The sequence below is a fragment of the Penicillium robsamsonii genome (assembly GCF_028829455.1).
Source record: "Penicillium robsamsonii strain IBT 29466 chromosome Unknown utg000006l_segment0_segment0, whole genome shotgun sequence".
NCBI classification, from domain to species: domain Eukaryota; kingdom Fungi; phylum Ascomycota; class Eurotiomycetes; order Eurotiales; family Aspergillaceae; genus Penicillium; species Penicillium robsamsonii.
The window spans coordinates 243637-270423 of NW_026643224.1; the positions used below are offsets into that span (position 1 = coordinate 243637).

At 50.2% G+C, this 26787-nt stretch overlaps 10 protein-coding genes across 10 annotated transcripts; 9 read left to right on the plus strand and 1 right to left on the minus strand.

The window, feature by feature from the left end:
• Window positions 1-678: 678 nt before the first annotated feature.
• On the plus strand, window positions 679-1766 carry N7447_009813 (inositol phosphorylceramide synthase regulatory subunit KEI1; the record flags this gene model as incomplete). The annotated part of the gene is made up of 2 exons (XM_057234075.1): window positions 679-720; window positions 777-1766. The coding sequence occupies 2 exons, from the start codon at window positions 679-681 to the stop codon at window positions 1764-1766; spliced, it is 1032 nt and encodes a 343-aa protein (XP_057081359.1).
• A 1396-nt stretch (window positions 1767-3162) lies between these two features.
• N7447_009814 (sulfite reductase (NADPH) subunit beta) lies at window positions 3163-7930 on the plus strand (the record flags this gene model as incomplete). The annotated part of the gene is made up of 4 exons (XM_057234076.1): window positions 3163-3193; window positions 3265-3401; window positions 3458-7843; window positions 7898-7930. 4 exons carry the CDS (start codon window positions 3163-3165, stop codon window positions 7922-7924), a joined length of 4581 nt encoding a protein of 1526 aa, XP_057081360.1. The 3' UTR covers window positions 7925-7930.
• Window positions 7931-8388: 458 nt separating this feature from the next.
• On the plus strand, window positions 8389-9516 carry N7447_009815 (Alpha/beta hydrolase fold-3; the record flags this gene model as incomplete). Its single annotated transcript, XM_057234077.1, has 1 exon — window positions 8389-9516. The coding sequence occupies one exon, from the start codon at window positions 8389-8391 to the stop codon at window positions 9514-9516; it is 1128 nt and encodes a 375-aa protein (XP_057081361.1).
• A 578-nt stretch (window positions 9517-10094) lies between these two features.
• Window positions 10095-10585, plus strand: N7447_009816 (uncharacterized protein; the record flags this gene model as incomplete). Its single annotated transcript, XM_057234078.1, has 3 exons — window positions 10095-10330; window positions 10391-10476; window positions 10524-10585. 3 exons carry the CDS (start codon window positions 10095-10097, stop codon window positions 10583-10585), a joined length of 384 nt encoding a protein of 127 aa, XP_057081362.1.
• A 481-nt stretch (window positions 10586-11066) lies between these two features.
• Window positions 11067-11318, minus strand: N7447_009817 (uncharacterized protein; the record flags this gene model as incomplete). Its single annotated transcript, XM_057234079.1, has 2 exons — window positions 11067-11218; window positions 11291-11318. 2 exons carry the CDS (start codon window positions 11316-11318, stop codon window positions 11067-11069), a joined length of 180 nt encoding a protein of 59 aa, XP_057081363.1.
• Window positions 11319-12869: 1551 nt separating this feature from the next.
• Window positions 12870-13962, plus strand: N7447_009818 (uncharacterized protein; the record flags this gene model as incomplete). The annotated part of the gene is made up of 3 exons (XM_057234080.1): window positions 12870-13356; window positions 13424-13689; window positions 13750-13962. The coding sequence occupies 3 exons, from the start codon at window positions 12870-12872 to the stop codon at window positions 13960-13962; spliced, it is 966 nt and encodes a 321-aa protein (XP_057081364.1).
• Window positions 13963-14487: 525 nt separating this feature from the next.
• Window positions 14488-18649, plus strand: N7447_009819 (DNA-directed RNA polymerase; the record flags this gene model as incomplete). Its single annotated transcript, XM_057234081.1, has 2 exons — window positions 14488-15261; window positions 15320-18649. The coding sequence occupies 2 exons, from the start codon at window positions 14488-14490 to the stop codon at window positions 18647-18649; spliced, it is 4104 nt and encodes a 1367-aa protein (XP_057081365.1).
• A 1163-nt stretch (window positions 18650-19812) lies between these two features.
• On the plus strand, window positions 19813-22781 carry xlnR (putative C6 transcription factor; the record flags this gene model as incomplete). Its single annotated transcript, XM_057234082.1, has 3 exons — window positions 19813-20230; window positions 20294-22584; window positions 22638-22781. The coding sequence occupies 3 exons, from the start codon at window positions 19813-19815 to the stop codon at window positions 22779-22781; spliced, it is 2853 nt and encodes a 950-aa protein (XP_057081366.1).
• A 556-nt stretch (window positions 22782-23337) lies between these two features.
• N7447_009821 (DUF92 domain-containing protein) lies at window positions 23338-24595 on the plus strand (the record flags this gene model as incomplete). The annotated part of the gene is made up of 4 exons (XM_057234083.1): window positions 23338-23523; window positions 23620-23834; window positions 23911-24271; window positions 24332-24595. 4 exons carry the CDS (start codon window positions 23338-23340, stop codon window positions 24593-24595), a joined length of 1026 nt encoding a protein of 341 aa, XP_057081367.1.
• A 496-nt stretch (window positions 24596-25091) lies between these two features.
• On the plus strand, window positions 25092-26563 carry N7447_009822 (uncharacterized protein; the record flags this gene model as incomplete). The annotated part of the gene is made up of 3 exons (XM_057234084.1): window positions 25092-25404; window positions 25459-26334; window positions 26394-26563. The coding sequence occupies 3 exons, from the start codon at window positions 25092-25094 to the stop codon at window positions 26561-26563; spliced, it is 1359 nt and encodes a 452-aa protein (XP_057081368.1).
• Window positions 26564-26787: the final 224 nt, after the last annotated feature.

Below are 26787 nucleotides of genomic sequence, written 5' to 3' on the forward strand. Positions count from 1 at the left end.
CTCTCTCATGGGTGAGCTAACTATTTCCCGAGGTATACAGATGGCTCATGAAACCGATTGGAGAGTACACAAAGGAGATTAGTATATAGCATGGATTTTCAGTCCGAATTTAGCCTTTTAGCAAGTAATTATTCCATTTATTCCATATGTTACAAGCAGTTTAAATAGCAGGACTGACATAGGACATGTAGACAGCATAGTTGGTTGTAGCCGATTTCTGCCTAATTCATAATATTGATGCCTTGGTAATATGGCTCCAAGGAATCAATAAAAGAGTTCAGGCATCCATATTTCATAAATTCATAAAATCGGTAGTAAAGCAAGGGGGGCACGCCACCTGGGCTTGAATATTCGGTTTTCTGCTGGGTTAGAGGCCACATGGTTGGTTTTTGATCAGACCAGGTATAGTCTATAAATCTAAGTCAAATCTAAGTAAAATCTGAGCTCATTAAACTGGAATAAGTGAAGAAGTAAAAAACAATGCATCCGAGAAAGAATCAGGAAATTGATCTGCGGGCGGATCGCCCGGGAAATAGCGCCCCTGGGTCATCTGCAGTGCCATACACCCAGCCTTTTTCCTCTTCCCTTGCTTTGCCCGTATATATACCCAACCACATTTCCATCGCTATTTTCATCTCGGTAACGCACATTCTTGGCCAGAGGCCATAAAACACACTCATGGGGCTCGCTTCCCGTTTTCTCCGCATTCCGCGGCCAGAGGTGAGTTGAAATCAAATCTTATCCATTGCCGGAGCTAACTTAATCTGACTTTCAAGTCCTTTCTCCATGTGATGAGCTTAGAGACCGGTGCTTCATTGATCACCTTGTCGCTACTTTTGAATAAAATCAGTGGCTTTTATGGCCTGCTGGCCCTCTTGACCGGCTACCACCTGTCCCCCGTACAACTGTCAATGTACCTTTGGTCCCTCGTCGCCCTTGCACTCGCCGCACTCCTGTTCCCACACATTCGCAAACAGTCGCCTCTACAATGTCTCGCTCTCACCTACCTCTATGTTTTCGATAGCCTGATTAACGCCGCATACACTGCCGCCTTCGGTGTGACTTGGTTCTTGGTAGTATCGCAACATTACGACAGTGGCAAAGCCACGGGTCCAGGGGGCGACACGATCGCCCAGACTGCTGGCTTCACCAGCCCCAAGTACGATGCCGCCTACGTCGAAATCCAGAACACAAAAGATGGAAACAACTTCGTCGCCCATCCCCCGCGTGCCGCCGAAGATCTCAGCAATGTCGTCCTCCAGCCCGAGAGTATTCCGAGCATCATCTTCATCGCCCTTTTGTGGGCCATCCGCGTCTACTTTGTTCTAGTGATGCTCGCTTTCGCACGCCAGGCCCTCCGTCTCTGGGTGGCAGTTCCCCGGCACACCCAACTCCCGACCCACAGCCGCAACGTTTCAGTCGCCAGCGTCGCCGATATTGATCGAGAGCCTTTCTCCCCCTATAGCCCCGAAGGTCAGGGCTGGCAGGGCAAACTCGGTCGCATAATGGTCAGCATCGGCCACAGCTATTGGCTTGGCGAAGAGGAGGACGGCAACTGGCTCAGTGGCATCAACCACAAGTTCCGCCGTTCGAACAACACGGAGCTGCCTGGTGCGCTGGAAAGAGAGAGGAGACGACGTTCTGGAACAGGACCTCCACAACCGTCGCCATCTATTGTTCGATCTACCGTCCTTCAGCAGCCAATTCCTGAGAATTCACCTGGTGGCATGAATGTCAAGATGCAGGATTGGAACGCACCTCGATAAACGGTTACTGCGTTAGCTGCTATCGAACAATAATAGTCGCTCTAACTTACAGCCCTCGCTTGAACTTGGCTCGATTTCTTCAACCCCTATCTTTCTGGCTGCACCGGATGCAACAAATTTTATTGTGCCTAGCCAGTGGACATAATCCATATTGGCTCTTGTGTCTGTCCTATCGTTTTATGAGGCCACTGAATCGGAAACCCGATTGGCTTCACTCGATACTCCATCACGAAGCCCGAGCCCCTTTTGCTCGATACTTACGATAAACTGCATATATGAATTCGGAATGGATCCAGGTATATGCCGATCAAACCACACTGTCATTGATATTCGGGTCCCCCCGTCTGGGTCAGGAAGGCGTTTTAAATCCCATGGAGATTGGGGCGCTTTATCTCAAAAGGTCTTGATCGTCCATCTAACATCTATGATTCTGGCGTCGGGGTATGGAAATGTATATTGCTTATCTGATATGGGGGTTCTGCGGTTTCAGGTCTTGTTATTGTACACAGTTGCTTTTGGATAGAACTCACATATATTACCAACATAATTTCTCGATTTAACAAAATGTCAGTAATATGAATCCTTCCAATAGTAAATGAGCTTAGTAGATCATGTTTTTTTTATAGGATTCTAGATGGGTGACTCGGCCGAATCATTAAAAGAAGGTTAATTGGCTAGATGGTATACTAGAGCGAGATCGGTGAAGACCTTCACATTCGGCATTTGACCGGTAGCCTTGTTCTGGTAGAGATTTCCTTTAGGTTGGACAGCCGAGCCCTAGAATAGGAAGGAACGGGAATCCTCCGAATAAAATACATTTTTTGGATGGGTAATTGCCTTAGTGCTATTGGTACGCTAAAGGCATGGAAGAAAATACCTAAATCAATGTTCTATGAGTTAATCACAAGGTAGCCCGGGATTATAGGAACTCCACAACATCCCATCAAGCAAATCCCTTGAGAACCCCGAGATTCAAGTATCTTTTATAGATATCATTCTGTTAAATGGGAGATCCACGGGCAAACCCCGACGCTGACGTGCTCGGCGGGCATCACGGGATCCCCCGCACTGAGCCTAAAACGGCAAGTTTGCATCTCCGCTGTCGGGTGTTTGCACTGATGTCGTGATCGAAGACCAATCAGCAGATTGCTGATCTAACCCCCCGACGACGGAGATTTGAGCATTAGGAAAGAAAAACCACTGGCTCTAATTTTTTTTCTTGTTTAGAGAATTCCAAGAGAGCTGAGAGACATCATATTCCATTGTCTCCTCTCCCTTGTTACAATTTCTCAGATCTGTGCTGCGAGTGGGAGATCGCCGCATACATACTGATAAGATATATCGCGATTTCATCATCCCACCTGTGTTGTGAACTCAACAACTAATAATCGCAAAAATGGTGTCTATTTCAAGTGCTGCTGAAGCGGGTAAGCCATTTTATATTATCTTCCCTCCTTGCAAACGGAAGCCAATGGCTAATTACCATGCGACTGTATAGTGGCGAGAATTGCCTACCTCACCAGTGATACCGTTGTCTCCGTGCAGCCCTCACTGCAGAATGACTCATTATTTTCCAAGTCACTCAAGGCCCTCAAGTCGAAAAAGACGAACAACCTCTCGTCAAAAGCCACCGAGGTGAGTTGGAATCGTTGGGGTGGCGATACCGGAACCCAACTAATACGATATCCCAGGTCCAAGCTGTGCGCAATAATGAAGATCCCCTCCTGTCCGCCTTCACTCCCCTTCAGAACGGCGAGACTACCTCCGTCGTCACCGGCTCCTCGGTCCTGATCACTGCCGTTCCTCACCTCTACCGTCTTGCCAACAGCCCCGTGGTCATCCACGTTGCTCTGGAGCCCTCTCCATTCCCCGATTACTCCGTGATCAGCTCCATCCGCCAGTCCGGCTTCACATTCCTCCACTCGGAGACTGTGCAAGAGGCCCAGGACATTGCTATCACAGCCCACGCGCTTGCTCGCAAGTCTGGGAAGGGTGTCATCCATTTCTTCGACCCCTCTAACTCCGCCAACGACCCCTCCATTTCCGAGGAGGACGTTGAGGTCGTGAAGAAGGTTCTCAACGCTGGTGGAAATGCTGCCACCTCTGCTGGAACCCAGACTCTTTACGCCAACTCCGGTCGTGTGGCCACTGTCACCGAAGAGGCTGTGGGTACTGTACCCTCCGGCCAACCCGAGTCAACGAACTTGACTGTGCCCTCTCAACCTCAAACTCCTTTCAACGCTAGCGTTGACAACTCATCAGTTGGCTCCTCGCGAAGGGACAGCAGTGCTGGCAGTGAAGCCCCGAGCTCGACTGCGACGACTGTGGACAGCGCCGCCGCCCGGCCTGTTAATGCGGCCGATATCTTCGAATGGACAGCTCAGATTTGGAACACCCTGTTCGAAGAGGTGGGCCGCAGATACAATGCCATTGAGTACACTGGTGTTGATGATGCTAAGTCTGCTATCTTCGTCTTCGGCTCGACCGGAGTCTTCGTGGATGCTCTCGCCAACGCCGGTGCCGACCCGGAGTTTGAGACCATTGGCCTGATCACTGCTCGTCTGTACCGCCCCTGGGTCGGTGGACAGATTTCCAACTCTATCCCTAGCTCCGTTGAGAAGATTGCTGTTCTCGAGCAAGTTCGCAAAACCACCCGATGGGGTCCTTGTTTCATGGACCTACTGTCCAGCCTGACTCCCTCTGGCGCTCGCACCCAGGCTCCTCAAATTGTCGGGTACCGTCTCGGATATATTGAGCCCTCTACTGCTGTCCAGGCCCTTCGCGGTGTCTTGCAGAATCTCAACTCCGCTTCTCCCATCCAGAACCTCGACATCGGAAGCTCTCAGGTTCCTACTGTTCAACAGGCTCTCGAGCAACCCCGCATTGAGAACGCATACTTGAAGATCTTGAATCAGCTCTTTGGTGAGCGCCTTCACATTGCCAACCAGCTTGGATCCAATAACGCTGGTATCTCAAGCACTATTGCCGCCAGCCCCGAGTTTGGATTTGGTTCGCTGCTAGCTCGCCAGGAGCACCGCCAGCGCTTCATCCGCGAGGTTGAGGAAGCTACCAAGTCTAACGACTTTGCTACTGACGTTCCCAAGACTTGGTTGTCTCGCTGGGCTTTGAGTGTGAAGGAAGCCGCCAAGGCTAACAAATTGGCCCCTGATGTTATTAGCCGTCTCTCCACCGATGGCTCCGCTATCTCCCGCCAACTCCTCCAGTCCAAGCAGCTCTTCTACGAGGAGTCTGACTGGCTGATCGGCTCCGATGCCTGGGCTTACGATTTCGGCAATTCCGGCGTTCACCACGTTCTCGCGTCTGGTGCGAACGTGAACATGCTCATCATCGACTCCCAACCCTTCTCTGAGCGCGCTGCATCTGATGCCACTCGCCGTAAAAAGGATATTGGTCTCTATGCCATGAACAGAGGTAACGCATACGTCGCCTCGGTCGCCGTTTACAGCTCATACACCCAGGTTCTTCAGGCCATGTCCGAGGCCCAGCAGTTCAACGGTCCCTCAGTTGTTGTTGCCTACCTGCCTTACAACCAAGAGGACGACTCTGCCCTCACAGTACTGCAGGAGACTAAGAAGGCTATTGACCTCGGCTACTGGCCCCTGTACCGCTGGAACCCCGATAACGAGGAGAAGGGCGAGCCCAAGTTCTCCCTTGACTCCGAGCGCATCAAGCGTGATCTTGAGGAGTTCCTCCGCCGGGATAACCAGCTTACTCAGCTCATGAACCGCCACCCGAAGTACGCCCCTGTGCTCTCTGAGTCTTACGGCACTGAGGTTCGTGCTTTGCAGAAGAGAAACGCCAAGGACTCCTACGAGAAGCTCTTGGATGGTCTCTTCGGTGCTCCTCTCACCATTCTCTTCGCTTCCGACGGTGGTAATGCTCAGAACATTGCTAAGCGTCTTGGCAACCGCGGTCGCGCCAGAGGCCTGAAGACCATGGTCATTGCTATGGATGAGTTCCCTCTTGAGGACTTGCCCACCGAGGAGAACGTGGTCTTCATCACCAGTACTGCAGGCCAGGGTGAATTCCCTGTGAACGGTCGCAGTCTCTGGGAGCATGTCAAGAACACCGGTGATCTTGACCTGTCCACCATCAACTATTCCGTTTTCGGTCTTGGTGACAGCCATTACTGGCCCCGCAAGGAGGACAAGATCTACTACAACAAGCCTGGCAAGGATCTTGATGATCGTGTCGCTTTCCTGGGTGGTCGCAAGCTCACTGAAATTGGTCTCGGTGATGACCAGGACCCTGATGCCTACCAGACCGGGTACTCCGAATGGGAGCCCCGCCTGTGGAAGGCTCTGGGTGTCGATAAGGTGGAAGGTCTCCCCGAGGAGCCTGCCCCGATCACCAACGAGGATATCAAGATCGGCTCTAACTTCCTTCGCGGCACCATTGCTGAGGCTCTTCTTGATGAGAGCACCGGTTCTATCCCTGCTAGTGATCAGCAGCTGACCAAGTTCCACGGTACATACATGCAAGATGACCGTGATCTCCGTGATGAGCGCAAGGCCCAAGGTCTTGAGCCTGCCTACAGCTTCATGATTCGCTGCCGTCTCGCCGGCGGTGTTGCCACCCCCAAGCAGTGGCTGCAGATGGATGCCATCAGCAGCTCACACGGTAACGAGACCATGAAGCTCACTACTAGACAGACCTTCCAGTTCCACGGTGTGATCAAGCGCAACCTGAAGGGTGCCATGCGTGCTATCAACAACTCCATGATGGACACACTCGCTGCCTGCGGTGATGTGAACCGTAACGTTATGTGCAGTTCTCTTCCCGAGCTGTCTTCCTTCCACCGTGAGACTTGGGCCATCTCTTCCAAGATCAGTGAACACCTTCTTCCCTCGACCTCTGCCTACCACGAGATTTGGCTGAAGGATGACAACGACAAGAAGGTTCAGGTTGCTGGAGATGCTATCGTTGACCACGAACCCATCTACGGTCCTACCTACCTTCCCCGCAAGTTCAAGATCACCATCGCCATTCCTCCTCACAACGACACTGATGTCTACGCCCACGATATTGGTTTGATTGCCATCAAGGGCGCCGATGGCCACCTTGAGGGCTTCAACGTTCTGGCTGGCGGTGGCATGGGTTCCACTCACAACAACACCAAGACCTACCCCCAGACTGGTCGCATGTTCGGTTATGTCCCCGCCGACAAGGTCCACCTTGTCTGCGAGAAGATCATGCTCGTCCAACGTGACAACGGTGACCGTAAGAACCGCAAGCACGCCCGTATGAAGTACACCATCGACGATATGGGTGTCGACGTTTTCCGTGGTGAGGTCGAGAAGCTTCTTCCCGACGGCCTCAAGTTCGGCGAACCCCGCCCCTTCGAGTTCAAGTCCAACGTCGACACCTTCGGCTGGATTAAGGATGATACTGGTCTCAACCACTTCACCTTCTTCATTGAGAACGGTCGTATTGAGGATTCTGCCGATTTCAAGATGCGCACTGGTCTTCGCGAGCTTGCTGAGATGGGCAAGGGCGAGTTCCGTCTCACCGGTAACCAGCACCTCATGATCTCTCGCATCACCGATGAAGATCTCCCTGCTATCAAGGAGCACATGGCCAAGTACAAGCTTGACAACACTGCTTTCTCTGGCTTGCGTCTATCTTCCTCTGCTTGTGTTGCCTTCCCTACCTGTGGTTTGGCCATGGCAGAGTCTGAGCGCTACCTCCCCGTTCTGATCACCAAGCTCGAGTCCACCCTTGAGGAGTGCGGCCTTGCTCGTGACAGCATCGTCATGCGCATGACTGGTTGCCCCAACGGTTGTGCTCGTCCCTGGCTCGCCGAGGTTGCCTTTGTCGGAAAGGCCTTCGGTGCATACAACATGTACCTGGGCGGTGGTTACCACGGCCAGCGCCTGAACAAGCGTTACCGCTCTTCCATCAAGGAGGATGAGATCCTCGACATTATGAAGGGCCTCCTCAAGCGCTACTCTCTTGAGCGTGATACCGACGGCGAGACCCCTGAGCGTTTCGGTGATTGGTGTATCCGCGCTGGTGTCATCAAGGCCACCACTGATGGACAGAACTTCCACGATGGCGTAAGTGATTCCTTCCATGATATCCACACTATCGATTCTAACAATTTCCTACAGGTTGCCGAAGACGAGGAAGAAGAGTAAATGCTGAACCCAGCAGTTACACATATAATCTCCGATCTTTTATGACTCTCACGGGATCCCCCTTCTAATTGGATATTCTCACGTCTGTATTTCACGTCGCAATGCATTGATGTCTTGGCGATTGTATGATTCCATGCAAAAATGTTAGATTTCTTTTCTTTTATTCCTTTGTTCATTTCAAGTCTGCTCGTACATATATACTCAAATGATATCATTTTTTCCCTATCAATTCCAGGGATCATTCCAATCTAAATATCCTCTTACCTCTTGATGCATCAAAATATGGCAAAAACTCAACCGTGGAATCAGGTCAGGGGGGCGCTGGTGAACCGGCTCAGGTGATGCACAGCTGACATCACTTAGCTCTCTGTGGTAGCCCTGTAAGGTTGGCTTATGTTGATTCAACTTCACTTCTAAACACTTTCGTTAACGCCCATCTCAACCAATTCAACAGGTTGATCAATATGAACTCGATCCTGTCAGCGCCTTTCGCGCCACTGCTCTATCTACATCCTCGGTTTCGTCAAGACCGGGACTGGTCGTATCGACAAGCCCTGGCAAACACATTCCTCAAGGTCTTTCTACGCATTTTCGTGGCATTCCACACAAAACCACCACTTTCCCTCAAGCCAGGTCTAGATGGAGACCGTTTCGTCGTGATAGAGCCCGGGGCACAAGAACTCTACACCAGCATCGCAGTAGATGCCGAGATCCAGCCAGTGACTATAGGAGGCACCTGGTTTCCATCACTCTACCAGTACAACACAACAACCACTCAAGACAAGCACATCGTGCTCCACTTCCATGGCGGCTCCTACATCCTTGGCGACGGCCGCACATCATCTTGCCAGTTCCTCGCCAACAGTTTGCTAAAGCACACACCAACAAGCCACGTCTTCAGCCTCCAATACCGTCTAGCCTGTAACCCCAATGGCCGTTTCCCTGCCCAGCTCCAAGACGCTATTTCGGCCTACTCATACCTACTCCACACCCTGCATATCCCGGCATCTCGCATCGTTTTCAGTGGCGACAGCGCAGGTGGCCACCTCATTCTCGCACTCCTGCGTTATATCAGCGATTATGGTGACGAGAGGGTCCTTCCCCCGCCAACGTGCTCGTGGCTTTTCTCTCCCTGGTGCGATATCCCTGGCGCCCGCAACAAGCATCTCTGGGAAAACATCCCCAATGTGCAGACAGACTATATCCCGCCCTCATTCCCCGCGTGGGGCGCAAAGCACCTTATCGGTAACCTACAGATCACTCCCGAGTTCGAGCCTTATCTCGCGCCGATCTGGCATCCTTTTGTCTTGCCGTCCCCTGTTTTGATTGTTTCCGGTGGCAGAGAGGTTATGTGTCAGGAACATGGTCGGTTGGCGAGGCATTTGAGTAAAATGCAGCAGAATGAAGGTCGAGTGGAGTATTTTGTGCAGGATCTTTTGCCGCATGATGTGCTTATGGTTGCCTGGATTCTGAACTTTCGAAAAGAGGCTGATCAGTGTGCTGTCAAGTCTGGGACATTCTTGACTAGGATGCAGGCTATGTTGGAGGAGGATGGTAGTGAAGTTCCTTCTGTGGCTTTTCAGGCACGATAACGTTGCTATGTATGCCCTTTGGGGGTACCATATTGCTACCTATGTATTGAGTTTGAGCTGGACTTTATGAACTCTTGACTCTACCTCACAGAACAGCTTATGCTGTTTAGAGAGACTCCACAGAATATCTTTGGTTCATTAGAAAGGCCGTCTGGTAGTCACTATCATTTCAGCTCTATTTTTTTTCCGTCTCTTCCACGGATTTTGTTTGGTCGAAATAATCAGGAAATACTGTATTTTTCAAATTGCAGTGATTTGTTTGTCAGTGACCAGGCATCTTTAGACATCAAACCCCCGATCTTCTTTTCCCTCTTTCAGTCTCTTTTATCTCAAATATCAAACCAAGATCCTGTACCCATCGCAACTTACAACTTGCATCGAAGCTCATATCCTCGATATTATTACATTCAACCCAACGCTGATCAACGCTGTGCTCTCATACGAAATCATTGACCGCTGTCTAACTCTGTTCCCCCACTAGCTCCCTGTTTTGACACGTTGAAAACAACCTGGGAATTCGAAGACAGGTACATCCGCATCGCCCCGGGGCACTTGTCTATGCACCGTCGCGGCCGAACATGGCGCCCATCCCAGGAATGATACGTGAAGCTCGATTTGAGAGACAGCACCGCATATACTGGACAGACTACGGGATGTACACCGAGATAAAAACAACTGACATGCAAACTAGCTACAGCAAGCTGGCAAACGTTTCTCACGAGTTCCAGGATAAATGGGTGACCATTGCCAGCGTTCTTTTCGCGATTATCATGGTGGGCATCATCGCCCACTTTTGCTTTGGGGGGAGACACAGGTATGCGATGAATACCCTATTTGGTCATGCGCGGGGTACTGATCTGAGTTGGTCATGCAGGTATCCGCGACAAAGTGCATCTACCGAGGATAAGATGAAGCTGGAGGACGCTGAGTATCTGGATATGACTGAGGAACCCCGCTCAGGTATGACATACATATGTCTTGGTGTGTGCCCGGCTCATGATTTATAGATGGCGGCTGGATGTGTTTCATTATGGCCTGCCATGCTGCCATTACCCTCGGTGTTGTCTGATGCGGAGAAACATGTCTAGCTGTTGGAGAACAAGACGGTCAAATGAATACCCCCTGTTCTCTGCTTGGCTAACGATTATCCGTGAGACTGCAGTTGTGTTGTGAAACTTGAAGGGAAGACTACAATTCTGGTGCTTGTGGTCTGGGCCTAATGTGACTATTTATTTATGAGACTCGATTGAAGCTTGTGGCAAATGGCCAATTCAGGAATAAAGCGTTAGCCCTGGACCAGCACCACACTCACAAGATATGGAACTTGTGACTGGGACAGCATAGACCCAATGAAGTCTATCGCAATGCAGGGGGATCGTAGTTCAGCACAGTACATGTTGTTTAGAGCAATCATTGTCACCATCAAGATATGAATCGAAGGTCAAGGTTGGACTGCAGTATACCTCGTCACATCCATCGACCGGACCCAGCTTCAACCATCCATCCCGAGAACTACCAACATCCACGTGTAGAAACTTGATATCACAGTCTCAGCAGTGCTCCCCGTTGTCCTCGCCGGTCATGTAATGCCTAACGATGCGGGAGATCGCGTCACGCTGTGCTTTGATGACGCATTCTGAGTCGGCAGACTGCCACAACCATTTCATGTCCTCGTGGGTCCCGCTCATCAAACTGCAGGTTTCTGAGTAGTAGATTGTTTTGATGGTGCATGTCAGCGATTTCGCCCATTAGGAGACTTAGTCTGTCACTGCACCTAGGGTCTCGGTGAGATTGTCTGGCATTGCTGCTATGGATGATGGCCATGTGAAGGCTAGTGTTGAGGTTGATAGGAAACATGCCGCGATCATAATGTTTCGCGATAACATGGTGAGACTGTTGAAAATCGATCAAGTGACAATAATAAAATAGCTAGGTCATTGACAGGAATAATGGAAAGGCGATCTACGCGGGGTGGCATTTATACTCCGTACATTACGATCTACAGGGGAAATTTTGGATTATCATTGGACGGCGTTTATTAGGCTGGTCCACATCTCTTCATATGGTGGATCATGATCCTCCCAGATTAAATGAGGCTCTAGTTGTGGGTGGAGTGGCATGAATAATTCAAACACACGGCATAGCGACCTGGAATCTACTAGATCTGACTCTGAGCGATGTATTTTATGTTTTCCCAAACCAGACACATGTCTACTGGGACCGAATATTTAGCCAAATAACTCTTTATTGACGTGCAAATCCCAAAGAGATCTGAGAGTAGTCTAGCTAATTGTATTTAAATCCTGCTCAAACCCAACTATCTCCATCAATTGATATCGCACTAACCGTCCAACCCCGAGCACCCTGACCCACACCGTGAGATCCTCCTCGAGGATTGGTCATGAGGCGTATCCGACCGCGTTGGCCACTTCTTGTATCATTTATCAAAATGATTGATTGCAACCGACATCATAAAATTCCATAGATGCCGGCGCCTGTGCTTCTTAGGTAACGGTGAGAAGCCCGTTCCTGGTTGGTTGGTCATCGTGACCGTTTCGATGGTGACCGACTGGTCCCAATGGGACGAATCCGCCTGCCCGCCCCGGGCGGCCCTGACGTCCCGCTTTCGTTTCGACTACCCCATTCTAGGGGCATTTCTTTGTCGAATGGTGCTGCTGGTTGCCCTAATCCAAGGGAACAGCTCAATGGTGACCGATAGGTCCTGGTAGGATGAATGCGGCTGCTGAACTGTGCTAGCCCTGATATCCTTCTTTCTTTGCGACTACCCGTTCGGGGGCATTTCCTTGTCGACTTAAACGTATCGATGGTTGCCTTAATTAAAAGGAACCGGGTGTGTCCACGAGATTTAGATGCCCTCAAGTCACGGTAGCGGGTTGGTGTGAGAATGGACGAGTGGATTGACAGCAATCGATGGGAAATAGGAGGATTTGAGCAAGGGGTGCGTCTCTCACGCTAGGAAGGCATCGATGTGGAATTGGCGTGCTCGATGATAACGGAGACTGGAAGAGCCTCGACATCAGGGGAGAGTGCTTGTTGATGAGAGGGAGGATAGCATGGTAGCTCTCTCGGCACAACTCGATGGTCCCCAAGAGAAAAAAAGAAAGAAGCAAGGGACAACCGGAACGATATCAATATAAACCAGCGCCGGCTCCCTGTGGGCTTAGTAAGCAATAGCGGTGAACCGATAGCTGTCTTTCTGCCATCTCCCCGCCGATGAATTTCGATAAAAAAAAAGTTATCAGTTCAAGTGATTCAGCTTGGGGAAATTATCGCAAGTTCCCTGCATTTTTATCGCTCATTTTTCATCTGAGATACTTTTTCACCTTATCGCCATGACTTTCTCTGATGACGACCCTGTCGTCGCTTCCTACGACGTCCTCCTCACTGACTCAGATATCTCTCGCTATGTTTTCCAATACGTTGATCGAGAGCACGACCGTCCCTACAATGATCAAGAAAACCAACGACCAATCCAACTTCGAATTAAACCGCGCACTGGACTTATCGAAGTTGAAGTCCCCATCAGCACCCGAGAAAACTACGACGTTAACAAGGGAATGCGCTACGGAGATGCGGTAAAGAAGAGCCGTTCCGCGCGCGACGGGGGTGCTTATGGTATGGCAGGCGGCTTCACTGCTGGCAGCGGAACTGCAGCTGCAGGTGGGAGAGTCAAGGCGGAAGGGAATGGGGATGTGGAGATATTGGATAATAAGAGGGCTGTGGATTCAGCATCATTGATGCGAGTGCAGTCACTTGGAGGTCGGATAAAGCCTTCTGAAGAAGGCGATCCGGTTTATATGCTGGCCACCTTCACAGATAGTACGTTGATTCTACTCGATCGATTTCTTTTTCGGTGGCAGCATTCGATTCTAACACTCGTTCTTAGAAAACTTGCATCTCTCTCCGGTCACATCGGTTGTCCAGTTTCACCCTCAGCTTCACCACCTAGATGCTTTGGATGAGATTCCAAAGGGGAAAGGCTCACGTAAAAAGGATGACGATGACCGACCTACCGAGAGCGAAGCACGTGCGATTGATATTAAAGTCAAGGCTGCTGAAGATGGTGAAGCGGCTGCAAACGCCGGCAATCTAGATCTTCTCAAGCAAATGCAAGATGAGAAATGGAAAACATACGGCTGGGTTGATGCCGAGGTATGTTCTCTCTCTGATAGAACTTGATTCTTGTTTCCCACTAACTCTTACCGATCCCAGGCTGAGGATTCTTGGTACACATATGAGAGTTATATGATCCACAAGGATACCGAAAACCTCCCGTCCCTAGAATCAAATATCGAGTCGGAAGAATACCTCGATAAAATGAGCGCCCCTAGGATTGATCCCGCCCGCCCCGACATGACTGGTTGGGCCATGAAGGAAAATCGCCGGAGGCAAAGAGACAGACAAGCTGGTAATGAAGCGGAATAGGGGGTTACAATTGTACAATAATCCAAACAAGCCATTTCTAGCGGAAGCTTATCATCAAAAGTATTCAAAGGGCAAATCACGCCTGCGTCACGTTAGTTAGGGAACACGCGAAGCTCTTTAGGCCTCGCCACTCATACTTGTCCGCCAATCACGATAAGAGAATGTATATGGTCACGTGACATATTCGGTTTTTCTGCCATCTCCGTTTCATCGCGACAAGTCCGATAAATCTCCCTTTCTCCATCGTCGCCTTCTTTTTTCCCTTTCCCCTTTTTTCAGTTCGGTCGATGGTTGCAGGACAGCGTGCCAACCCGATCATCCGTATTCTATAGCGGAATCGCATTGGTCTCACGCAACATCCATCATTGCGCTGTTCTGTTTTTCTGGCTTTTACCGTTGAAAGCCTGCATCCATCTTATAATTTACCCTTAATATTTTTTTTACTTTTGGAGTCATTATATTCTCATTCGCTTTCAACCTCCAACCTGAGATTTCCAAATCCCAGGAACGCCAATTTCATGCACCATGTTATCTCGCGTGGCTTGTCAAAAAAATGCTTTCCTTCACTTACGGCGGACTCAGGCCTGCCGACCATCGTTCCATCTGCCGACAACACGTTTTCATTCATATTCGAGCAATCGGAATCCGCTTTTGAATCTATCGTCCAATTCAATTCACGATCGCCCACGCAATCCGTCTCCGCAATCAGAACGTCGCCTTGCTACGGCCGCTGATCACCCTAGCATCGATGGGCATTCGCTGGATACTTACGATCACTTCATGCACATGCCGTTTGAGAACTTCGATACATCATCCTTAATTATCCTCGACTCGACGCCACAATCGCAATCAAAAATTTTCCGCAGGAGACATGGTATCGGCGGTGATGAAATGGAGATGAAGGCCAATCTAGAGCTCTCACTGAAGCTTGGAGAATTCGAGCGAGCCTCTGGGTTGATTGTTCGCCTCGGCCATTATCACCCGCCTGGCTCGGATGAATATCTCCTTATGCACAACCGTTTCATGAAAAGTATGGTGGCGCATATGATTCTCAACCGGCAGCAAGATATGGTTCTACCGTTACAGAAGTGGTTTGAAGTTGATATGCCTGCTGGTGGCGTGACACCGGATGCAAGCACCTTCGCGATTATGATTCGAATGGCGCTGCGTATGCTTCATGGATCGAAGCGCGACAGAACTGTCCGTCGATACTGGGAACTTGCCCAAAACGCGGGCTTGGAGGAAGAACTTGTCGGTATTGAGGTTCTTGAGGACTCTGACGTTGGTGAACTGTCTAAGGTGAGCTTACCCTTCTAGTCTGTACCCTGAAGTCCTACTAATAATGTTCCCAATCCAGATTTGCTCCTCCGACATGTTGGACTTGGTCTCGAAATACATGGAACTCTCCCCAACTACTGAACTGCCTTCCCTACCTTCCGCAATCGTCGATGATACCCCCCAGGTCCAACCTGCTCACCAAAGGGGATTGGGACTGGCATCTCTGAAGCAGTCCCTGTCCCTCTTCTCCGGTAAAAGCAATATATACTTGCCCGAAAATTTCACGGGCACCGAAGAAGAAGGAAAGCAATTGATTTCAGATTTGAGGCAAACACGACTTGAAGCTGACAGTCTTGATTCGGCCCTCTGCCGTTGGCGCTCGGATAATGCCGAGAGACAAAAATCCGGGTTCAACGTCGCTTCCGATGAGAAAAAGCTCAGCGGAATCATGAGCCAATGGCACGCGGACCTTGTGAAAAGAATCAAGAAGGAGCTTGCGCTCGTTGAGGAGGCTCTTTCGTCTCGTATCATAAGCCAAGAGCAAAAAGAGCGCTGTGAATATGGTGTGTTTTTGCAAGCCCTCGATCCCGACCGATTAGCTGCACTCACTCTCTTGTCTGTGATGTCGTTGTTCAGCCGCCAGGGAATGGACAGGGGAATCAAACTTTCTGCTATTGCTTCGGTAACTGGAAAAGAGCTGCAGGATGAACTCATTGCCGACTCCTATTTGAAAAAGAGCAAGTCTATGGATCCGAATCGTCTGAAGGCACTGAAGCAGGTACTCTCAAACCGCAAAGACAAGCAAGGCCGACTTCGATGGCAATCTCTCGTTGAGAAGATCACTGCAGACGACGAATCTGTAATATGGGGCTCTCGCTCACAAGTCAAAATCGGTGCTGTTTTGATGGGCATGTTAGTCGAAGTTGGGAAAGTCGCGGTTTGGGCCGAGGATCCTCTCACCAAAAAACGGACCCTCACTATGCAACCAGGCTTCGACCATTCTTATCAGATTCACTTCGGGAAACGATCCGGTCATATCCACATGAATAAAAAACTTGTGGAAATCGTTGCCAGAGAGCCACCCGCTGAGCTGTTGGCCCGCCACCTCCCCATGGTTTGCAAACCTAAACCATGGACAGGGCCAAGAACTGGCGGGTATAAGATATACGAGACCAACCTAGTGCGCACTACTCCCGGTGAACTACTACAACCAGCCTACCTCAAAGCTGTCTTGAAAGAGGATGGGCTGAAAGAGATCCGATCAGGCCTCGATGTTCTCGGTTCCACTGGGTGGAAGATCAACCAACCGGTTTTTGACGTGATGCTCGAAGCTTGGAATGGCGGGGAGGCTATAGGAAAGCTTGCCCCCTTGGATCCAGACCTACCATCACCAGAACAACCAAGTCCAGATGCCGACTACGGAATCCAAAAAGAGTGGCACCAAAAGATTCGTGAGATCGAAAATCTTCGTTCTGGATATCATTCCGTTCGATGCTTCCAGAACTTTCAGCTTGAGGTAGCGAGAGCTTACCGAAAAGAGGTCTTCTATCTGCCCCATAACATGGATTTCCGTGGGAGAGCTTACCCACTCCCTCCCTACATGAATCAGATGGGAGCTGACAATTCAAGAGGATTGCTTCTTTTCGATAAGGGAAAGGCACTCGGGGTATCTGGCATGCGCTGGTTGAAAATTCAGATTGCAAACTTGTTTGGATTTGATAAAGCGAGTATGTCTGAACGGGAGCAATTCACAATGGACAACTTGGATAATGTTCTTGACTCTGCCAACGCGGGACTCCATGGGCGACGGTGGTGGCTCCAGGCTGAGGATCCATGGCAGCTTTTGGCAGCGTGTTGCGAACTCCGGAACGCCTTGCAGCTCCCTGATCCCACGGAATACATTTCCCATCTTCCAATTCACCAAGATGGCTCTTGCAATGGACTTCAACACTATGCCGCTCTGGGTGGTGACCGTGTCGGCGCCCAACAGGTCAACCTTGAACCATCTGATCGCCCTTCAGATGTCTATACCGGTGTGTGCGAGTTTGTCAAGGAAGCCATCGCACAGGACGCAGCCAATGGTGACAAGTTCGCTCAGCGTCTCGTAGGCAGAGTCACCAGAAAGATTGTGAAGCAGACGGTCATGACTAATGTCTATGGCGTGACTTTTTTGGGCGCGACGAGACAGGTCAAAAGACAGCTTATCGACTATCTCCCTGAGCTTGATAACTCAGAGAGGAACACCGCAGCTTTCTACATCGCAACAAAAATTTTCGGCGCTCTGGGATCCATGTTCAACGGAGCCCATGAGATCCAATATTGGCTTGGTGATTGTGCCCAACGTATTACACAGTCTGTCACACCGGAGCAAATTGAGGAGCTCACGCAAGCAGCATTAGTACCCAAAGAGGAACGCTCCGAGGATTATTCGACATCCACTGATCCAGAGAAATCCTTCAGGTCGACTGTGATTTGGACCACCCCCCTGGGTCTCCCAGTGGTCCAGCCATATCGCACTCGCAAGACGCGTCGTGTTGCGACTAGTTTACAAGACATCAGTCTTGTTGAACCCGGCTCCGATGATGTCGTTTCAAAGCGCAAGCAGCTCCAGGCCTTCCCGCCTAACTTTATCCACTCTCTTGATGCCACACACATGATCATGTCCGCCAATGCATGCCATGAAGCGGGCCTGACTTTTTCCGCTGTCCATGATTCATTCTGGACTCACGCTGCCGATATCGACCAGATGAACCTCATTCTTCGAGATGCCTTCGTTCGCATGCATTCCGATGATGTTGTCGGGCGCCTCGGCGCTGAATTTAAAGTGCGATATGGCAAGAACACGTTCCTGGCCAGAATTCCTCGCACCACCCGCATTGGTCGGGCGATCTTCGCGCACCGTCAAAGCACTAGGGTATCCAAACTCCAAGAGTTGATCAACGAACACCGACGGCAAACATTACTCAACTCGGAAGATCCGGAGGATCAGGCCGAGGGTCGTGCCATGGTGACACCCTGCAGTATCTTTGAAGCGCTAGGCGGTACACACTCTGACCTGACCACCTACAAAACAATGGGTGAGAACTCAATCGGGCACATTCCCGATGTTCTGCCAGATGCGAAAACAGGAGGTTCAATCGACACCAACGATCCGGCCATTGAAAGCCTGGTCGGTGACCTCGAGATGTTTGAGGCAAAGCAGACCCGTGGCGAGATATCCACCGAAATGCCGGATGATGTCCATGGTGAACCTTCCGAACATGAGTCTCAGAGCTCTGCGCAGCCAAAGGAGAAGCAGAAGCGCCAGTTAGCCACGTGGTTATGGATGCCTCTAACCTTCCGCCCAGTTCCTAAAAAGGGCGACTGGGACCTGACCCGTATTCGCGAGAGCGAATACTTCTTCTCGTGATGCTCTCTGGGAACTCCCGCATTTCGCTGGCGTTTATGCATACTTTCACTTTTTTTGTTTAGCCATGTCCGGAGCACTGTGATTTTTGGATTCATTTAGCTGACTTTTAATTCCCTGTATATTTTCTGCCCATTTTTTGGGCATCATTTGCATTTGTATATTACACATGGAGAAAACAGTATATATATCACCTGTATGAATATGACATTGAACTTCTAGAACTACCTTGATTCGTTACTCTATATATGATCTATCCACCAGTTCCAACTTTAAATTACCCGGAGAGGTTCTCATGTGAATTTAGGCAAAATGCAAAAGCTGACAAGGGCAGATAGAGCCTAGCAATGCGGATCTAGCCGCTTCGGAATGTCAAGGACATATAATTGCCGTCAAGGTCAAGTTCAATGTAGCATTGGCCTGTACTTTGTCCGTAGACCCGGCCGGCACTTGCATATGGCTCCGTCTGCATAAGGATTATCTCGGGGACCCCTGTACCTTAATGTGCTTTGTCCTCTCCCCGCGGGCCAAGGCCGGGGTATTTGACCGTGGCCAGACGAGGGGTTCAGTCCGGATCTCACCACATATTTCCGCTTATTTCCCTGGAATAGGGGTTTAGTCACGACTAGTGTAGTCCAGGGTCAAATGTGGACATAAGCGAAGGGGGGAGAAAAAGGGACTCTGCAGTGTCACTTGAAACAAAGGGGGGCGGGTGAAAACGTCCAAGTGTAAACTGTGCTTGAGTCGTAGCAGGGCTTGGAGAAATAGTGACACCACTCTCCATCTCTCCGACCACGTGCCGTTTCCCCCCGCCTTTACATGTTTTCCCCAGATCTTCTTAATCATCTGATCTTCTGATCTTCAGTTTTCTGATCGTTTGATCTTCTATTGTCTAATATTCCTGCCATTTCTGATATTTCTGATATTTCTGATTTGGCTTTAACTTGCTAAACCGAAAACTAAGCTTTGGGTCGATTGCGCCGAGGAGGAAAAAAAAAAGTCGCCTCCCGGCTCTCTGCATCTTTCTGCAATGCCGTTGTGACTTCTTGGTCCTATATACTACTAAGCTTTTCACTCAATCTTTTTGTCTCTGACTACAGAGTCTATAACCTCTTGGTCTGTCCCTCTATGTCGCCATAGCCTTGTTTCCGCCTCCTCGGAGAAGCATGTCTATGACCTCCCTCTCCTCCGCCAATTCTTCTTACTCTCCTTTTTCGTCTCAAGCCAAACGGATGACACAATCCCAAACCCCCGGGCTGGACACGCTTGCGGAGGGGTCGCAGTATGCGCTGGAACAGCTTCAATTAGCACGTGAAGCGGGTGCTGCCAACATCCCGACCGACCCCAGTAACTCTCTCGCCTCCAAGACGTCGCATTCCCAACATCTCCTCTATAGCGAACAAAACCGTTCCAGTTCGGGTCTGAAAGATCCAGAATCGCGCGATTCCCTTGCCGAGGCGCGTTCCGCTATTCGCAAAACCTCCTCCGCAACCCCAGTCCGTCGGAGAATTAGCCGAGCCTGTGATCAGTGCAACCAATTGCGAACCAAGTGTGATGGACAGAATCCGTGTGCGCATTGTGTTGGTACGATTTCTTTTTACAACCGACCCTCTCCCTTTGCGCATTGGTTGAACTAACAGTTCCCAGAGTTTGGACTCAGCTGTGAGTACGCCCGCGAGCGCAAAAAACGTGGGAAGGCGTCGAAAAAGGAAATAGCCGCCACTGGCCTAACCGACAGCGAAATGGGTGGCAACGAAAATACAACGCATACGAAAGGACAGCCCTCAAACGGACAGTCTTTGCAAGAATCCACCGAACATTACGATCCCGCCTTCGATGCCGCGCGGACTCTAACCGAAGGCGCACAATCTCGGTCGCATAACGCGGAGGTGGCTGGCCTATCTGCCATGCGCCAAAGTCAAGCGCCCGTCCAACCACCTTCTCAGCAGCAGATGAGTTCTAATATGGCGGGTATGCCATTCAATAATTACGCAACGCTCCAAGAATCCCACCGACCTTCAATGTCCGTACCGGATATGCGCTCCATACAGATGATGCAAAACTCGAATGGGAACCCTCGGTCGCCGGGTTCAATGCTTCATCCTCAAGGGTTTTCTTCGGGGTATAATGATGGCGCATACCCTTTGATGAATGCGCAAGACGCAAATCCAAGCTCCATGAACCACTTCCGCATTGGAAACTCGACGGAGAACCAACCGGCTTCTTTTATGGGATTCTCCCCTCCAGCGCAGTCACCTAGCTGGTTGCCACTTCCTTCCCCATCACCCGCAAACTTTCCTTCCTTCAGTATGCCTCCTTTCTCCAGCTCATTGAGATATCCCGTCTTGCAACCAGTTCTTCCGCACATTATATCTATAATCCCTCAATCTCTCGCCTGCGATCTCCTCGACGTCTATTTCACCAGCTCATCCTCCTCACATCTTTCTCCGTCATCGCCCTATGTGGTGGGCTATGTCTTCCGGAAGCAATCGTTCCTACACCCCACAAAGCCTCGAGCGTGCACCCCTGGGCTTCTCGCTAGCATGCTATGGGTAGCAGCTCAAACAAGCGAGGCTGCATTCTTGACGTCACCACCGTCAGCTCGAGGTCGAGTCTGCCAAAAGCTTCTGGAGTTGACGATTGGTTTACTCCGGCCACTTATCCATGGTCCCGCCACTGGAGAGGCATCTCCCAATTATCCAGCTAATATGGTAATTAACGGAGTAGCTCTCGGTGGCTTTGGGGTCTCCATGGATCAATTGGGTGCTCAGAGTAGTGCCACGGGCGCTGTGGATGACGTCGCTACGTATGTTCACTTGGCGACTGTTGTCTCTGCCAGCGAATATAAGGCTGCAAGTATGCGATGGTGGACAGCTGCCTGGTCTCTCGCTCGAGAGCTGAAGCTTGGCCGTGAATTACCGCCTAATGCGACAAGCCGTCAAGACGGCGAAATGGAGGGTGAGGGGGACATTGATGTGAATGGCAACAAGAGGCAACCGTCCTCTTTGCTGGGCCATGGCCCAGGCAACTCTACCATTAATCTCTCAGAGGAAGAACGCGAGGAGCGCCGGCGAATCTGGTGGCTATTATATGCGACAGATCGTCATCTGGCGCTTTGTTACAACCGGCCCTTGACATTGCTGGACAAAGAGTGCGGGGGGTTATTACAGCCAATGAACGACGATATCTGGCAGGCGGGCGACTTTTCATCTGTCAACTACCGCCGGGCTGGCCCATCCTCTGAATGCACCGGCCATAGCATGTTTGGATATTTCTTACCCCTGATGTCTATCCTGGGTGAGATTGTGGATCTGCAACATGCCCGCAACCACCCGCGCTTCGGCATCCATTTCCGCAACAGCGGCGAGTGGGAAAGTCAGGCCATAGAAATCAGCCGGCAGCTCGATGTTTACGCGCAGAGTCTGAAAGAATTCGAGGCTCGGTATACTAGCTCTCTCGGCCTCGGGGCCGGTGAGGCTGACACGGCCATGGAAGGTTCCAACATCAACCACGTCAGCCCATCTGGTCGGTCGAGTAGCACGGTAGGCTCGCATGTGAGCGAGTCCATTGTTCATACGAAGATGGTGGTTGCCTATGGCACCCACATCATGCATGTACTCCACATTCTGCTGGCTGGAAAGTGGGACCCGATCAACCTGCTCGACGATAACGATCTATGGATCTCTTCTGAGTCGTTTATCACTGCCATGGGCCATGCAGTCAGCTCTGCTGAGGCGGCCTCTGACATTTTGGAATACGACCCCGATTTAAGCTTCATGCCCTTCTTCTTTGGCATATATCTTTTGCAAGGTAGCTTTTTGCTACTCCTGACTGCGGATAAATTGCAAGGAGATGCCAGTCCAAGTGTTGTTCGGGCCTGTGAAACAATCGTGCGAGCACATGAGGCTTGCGTTGTAACTTTGAACACTGAATATCAAGTAAGATTTACCCGTGACCAAGCCTCATATCTACAGCAGCTAATCCCCCGCAGCGAACGTTCCGAAAAGTGATGCGCTCGGCGCTGGCTCAAGTCCGCGGCCGTGTCCCAGAAGATTTCGGCGAGCAGCAGTCACGTAGGCGCGAGGTGCTAGCCCTTTACCGCTGGAGCGGCGACGGCAGCGGCCTCGCGCTTTAGCAAGATTACCGAATATATGCTGAGCCCCTTGCGGCTGTTACTCGTCGTCTTACTTTTGACTTGTTACCGTTTTATTTATCCTTGATTTTGATTTGATTTGCGCCCTGTATACTATATACTTCCTGGATTTTGGATATACCCTGAGGAGCAAAAAGGCGCACAATCTTTTGGTGTCCATATATTGACTCGGTATATACCATACCTACTTAAATATTGCTTTTGATCTATTTGGGGAATATCCTTCTGGTAGACCATTCGCTTTAAGGGATCTGTCTCCTTATTAAGGCGTCGCGGAGAGATCGCTGGACGGTTCAACCAACTCTAGCAGATCAATGCCGATAATACTGAGCGATGTAAACTTCTAATCTCTACCTTAATGCATAGGTAGAATTTTCTATTCTTGTTTTGGTTTGCATAAAAAAGTACCCTTGTATCATGTGATGATGCTTATCTTGGGGCTCCACTTAAGCTCCGATCCTCTCCAGTTACACCTCTTCAACCTCAACCACCATCTATCCCAGCAAATGACAGTACCAGAGATCACAAACCCGAGAAAATGAAACCATATATAGGCATACCTCTTGTGGCCGGACTTGTCTATCGAGCTTGGTCACGCAAATCCCTTACCCCGCTTGGCCTGGTCGCTGCGGCATGTTCAGCCTCCGCTCACGCTCTCCACCCATGGTCGGCACCAGTCGCGCTCCTTGCGGTATTCTATTTTGGCGGAACTAAAGTCACAAAGGTATGAATATAACCATGTATCGAGCGACATTACATACTATGCACTCTTCAACCCACATCTATATTATAGGCACAGCTTACAAGGTTGCGGTGATAGGTAAAACATGAAATCAAGTCGCATTTGACACTCTCCGCAACCGGTGCGGAAGGTGGTGAAGGCCCCCGGAATCATATCCAAGTTCTAGCAAACTCCATTGTTGCTACCATATTATCGATCGCTCATGCGGTTGTCCTGTCCAAAACAACAGGCACCGAATCGTGTTTCTCACTCGGTCAGAATGCGGCTGATATCTTGATGGTTGGGATTGTAGCGTACGTCACTCAACTTCACATTCAATGTCTGCACTACCTGTTATAGGGCATATAACTAATAGGTTCCTCTTTACAGAAATTACGCCGCTGTCGCTGCTGACACCTTCTCCTCCGAGCTCGGCATTCTCTCCAAATCCAAACCCCGCCTGATAACCTCGTTGAATCTTCGTCAAGTCCCTCCCGGTACAAATGGTGGTGTTACCGCGGTTGGTCTCGGAGCTGGTCTTCTGGGATCATTCATTGTTTCTGCGACATCTGCTGCGGTCCTTCCGTTCTGTGCCAATGCCGGATTGAAGGACCGGGCTCTGTGGACCATAGCTATGACACTTTGGGGTACATTGGGCAGTGTTCTTGACAGTGTCCTTGGTGGGCTTTTGCAGGCTAGTGTTGTCGATAAGAGGAGCGGAAAGGTTGTAGAGGGGAGTGGTGGTAGGAAGGTGAGTCCATGATTATGTGTCCTTGGTTACTGTGTACGAAGCTCTAATCCGGGTTTCCAGGTTCTCATTCATCCCTCTACGGGCAAGCCGGTCGTTGCTGATCGCACTGCCAAAGCCACCGGTAGCATACATAACGCTGCATTGCGCGGCACCCAGGTGACAAATGTCGTCGAGGAAAGTCACGAAAGTCGTCGTCTTGAAACTGGTCATGACTGGCTAGACAACAATGGCGTCAATCTTCTCATGGCTGCTACTATGAGTTTCGGGGCCATGGGTATTGCACAGTGGTTCTGGGGGTTGGATGTGTTTGAGTTACTGGTGTAAATTCTACAGATATTCTTCAGTCGGGTAGAATATCAATCTAATCTAGGTCTCGAAATCGCTTATCTGGTTATGGTTCCTATTTATTTTCCAGTTTGGTTTAGATCAAAATTATGGGGAATGTATGTCTTTATCTCTCTTGGTCTTTTGAATGTCTCTGCTTTGAGAGAAGCGCAGTCTAGCTGTTTGTTTGTCGCAGCTGCTTCCAACCCATCACCCTCACACACCTTCTTCGACGAATTCAGTATTTGTTTTTTTTTTTACTCTTCCACTCCTCTCTTCTTCTTTCGGTGTTCCCTTCGCTTCTCAACAACACCAGCCAGTTAAGTAAAGCCAACGCGACATTGATTCAACCGACACAGTTCATCACGTGTCACCGTTGGCCCTAGTTCGTGAGTCCCTTCTACGTATTACACATGTTGGGCCCCATCTCGGACTCAGAGAACTGACAAACAACAAGTTTAGCATAATTAGGGACGACCAGAGCACGTCAGCCAAGATGGCAACCGAAGAAGAACGCGGAATGCACGTGCGAGTCACGGAGCCAAGTGTCTCTTTCCTACCCGAGACCGAAACATCCAAGGCCGTGATACATGACCTCCATCACAGTGACTTGCTTCCTGTGTATGACTACGTCTACCAGGAATTTCTGATGACCGGCATTGCCGTTGCCCATTCGTACTGCACGCGTCTCCTTCTTCGTTGCCCTGCGGATCCTGACAAATTTTCCGGTCTTGTTATCATGGAACCATCTCACCTGTGGGGTGGAACAACCACCTGGCGTCTTATTAATCGGTGGCTGATGCGTAATGGTGAGTTATTCTTCATTCTACTTTGACCAGCTGTCTAGGCTAATACTTTGAAAGGCCATGCCTGGCTGGAAGTTGATTCGCAGGCTCCCGCCGCAATTGACCAGATCAAAAACCTTGATCCCGAACGCTACAAAGAGATGCACTTTATCCGATGCCAGACCTTGCAGGAATTTTCCAGCCACATTCCCGCTTTCGCTAACGCAGAAGAGCTCTGGAATGATTACAGGATCTTCAAGGAAAGATGGTGGGCCGCAACTGTGCAGTCTCCGGAGATTCTTGTTGCTGCATCACATGCTTCGAGATCTGGACAGCTGGGCTTGCAGGCCAACCGCATCCTACTAACTGGTCTTTCCCAAGCTGCAGACTTGATAAGAAAGTTTATCGTCGAGTCTCCTCATCTCCGACGCCCTGATGGATATGCTCCATTTGAGGGATTCATGCCATGCCAATGCGACGGTGGCAACGCCCTTCCAGACTTACGCGAATCAAAGACCATCGAGATTCTAGGTGAATTCGAACTCATCTATAGTAAGACACTCTATGGAGTGATCGGAAGTGAAAAGCCTCCCCATCGCCGTCCTGACAGCAGGTCATTCCGGCTCTACGAAGTTGCTGGCATGTCTCATCGCGAGACTCGATACCTCTCCATGTCCGATAAGAAGCGTTTGTCCGTTGTTGATTTGGAAGGTGCGCAGTGGACCACTTTTGCCAATTCTTTCGTTTACCATGCTCTCTTCGATGCTATGAACAAATGGATTACGACCGGCGTTGCTCCCCCGCGAGGTACCACAATTGACACCAACAAATTCGGGGAGGTCGAGCGAGACGAGTACGGAAATGCGCTTGCCGGGGTCAGAACCGTCCATACAGACGTACCTACTGCCAAAATCATCGATGTCACCCCTCAGCCACACCCGCATTGGCACACTGGTAAGTTGCTCATGTCCGCGAAAATTTCTTTCAGCCGTTTAACCTGGTTCTCGTTGAAGGCACCGAGGTCCCTTTCAAAGATGTCAAACTGTGGGCTGTCTACAAAACGGTAGAGAACTATCGACGTCAGGCAGGAGAAGCCGTTGAGCGACAGATGGATGCCGGATTTTTGTTGCCGGAAGACGCGGAGATCCTGCGTCGCGATACCATTGAGCAAGTCTCCTTTTAAATCCCTCAGACTATGCTATTGCTTGTTTTTCATCGTTTATTTGAGGTGTTACCTGGATCTTGGGGGGCTTGGAGTTTCTCAGCAAACAGCTGTGGTGACCTGCAAGCTCTTGTGTACCTCGGGATGCCCTTGGTCATGTTGAATTGGATTCAAGATCAACTGATCTTCTGCGCTTTTCAATGTCTTTAGCGAGGATCGTTTAGCTATTTACATGTCAATGTAAT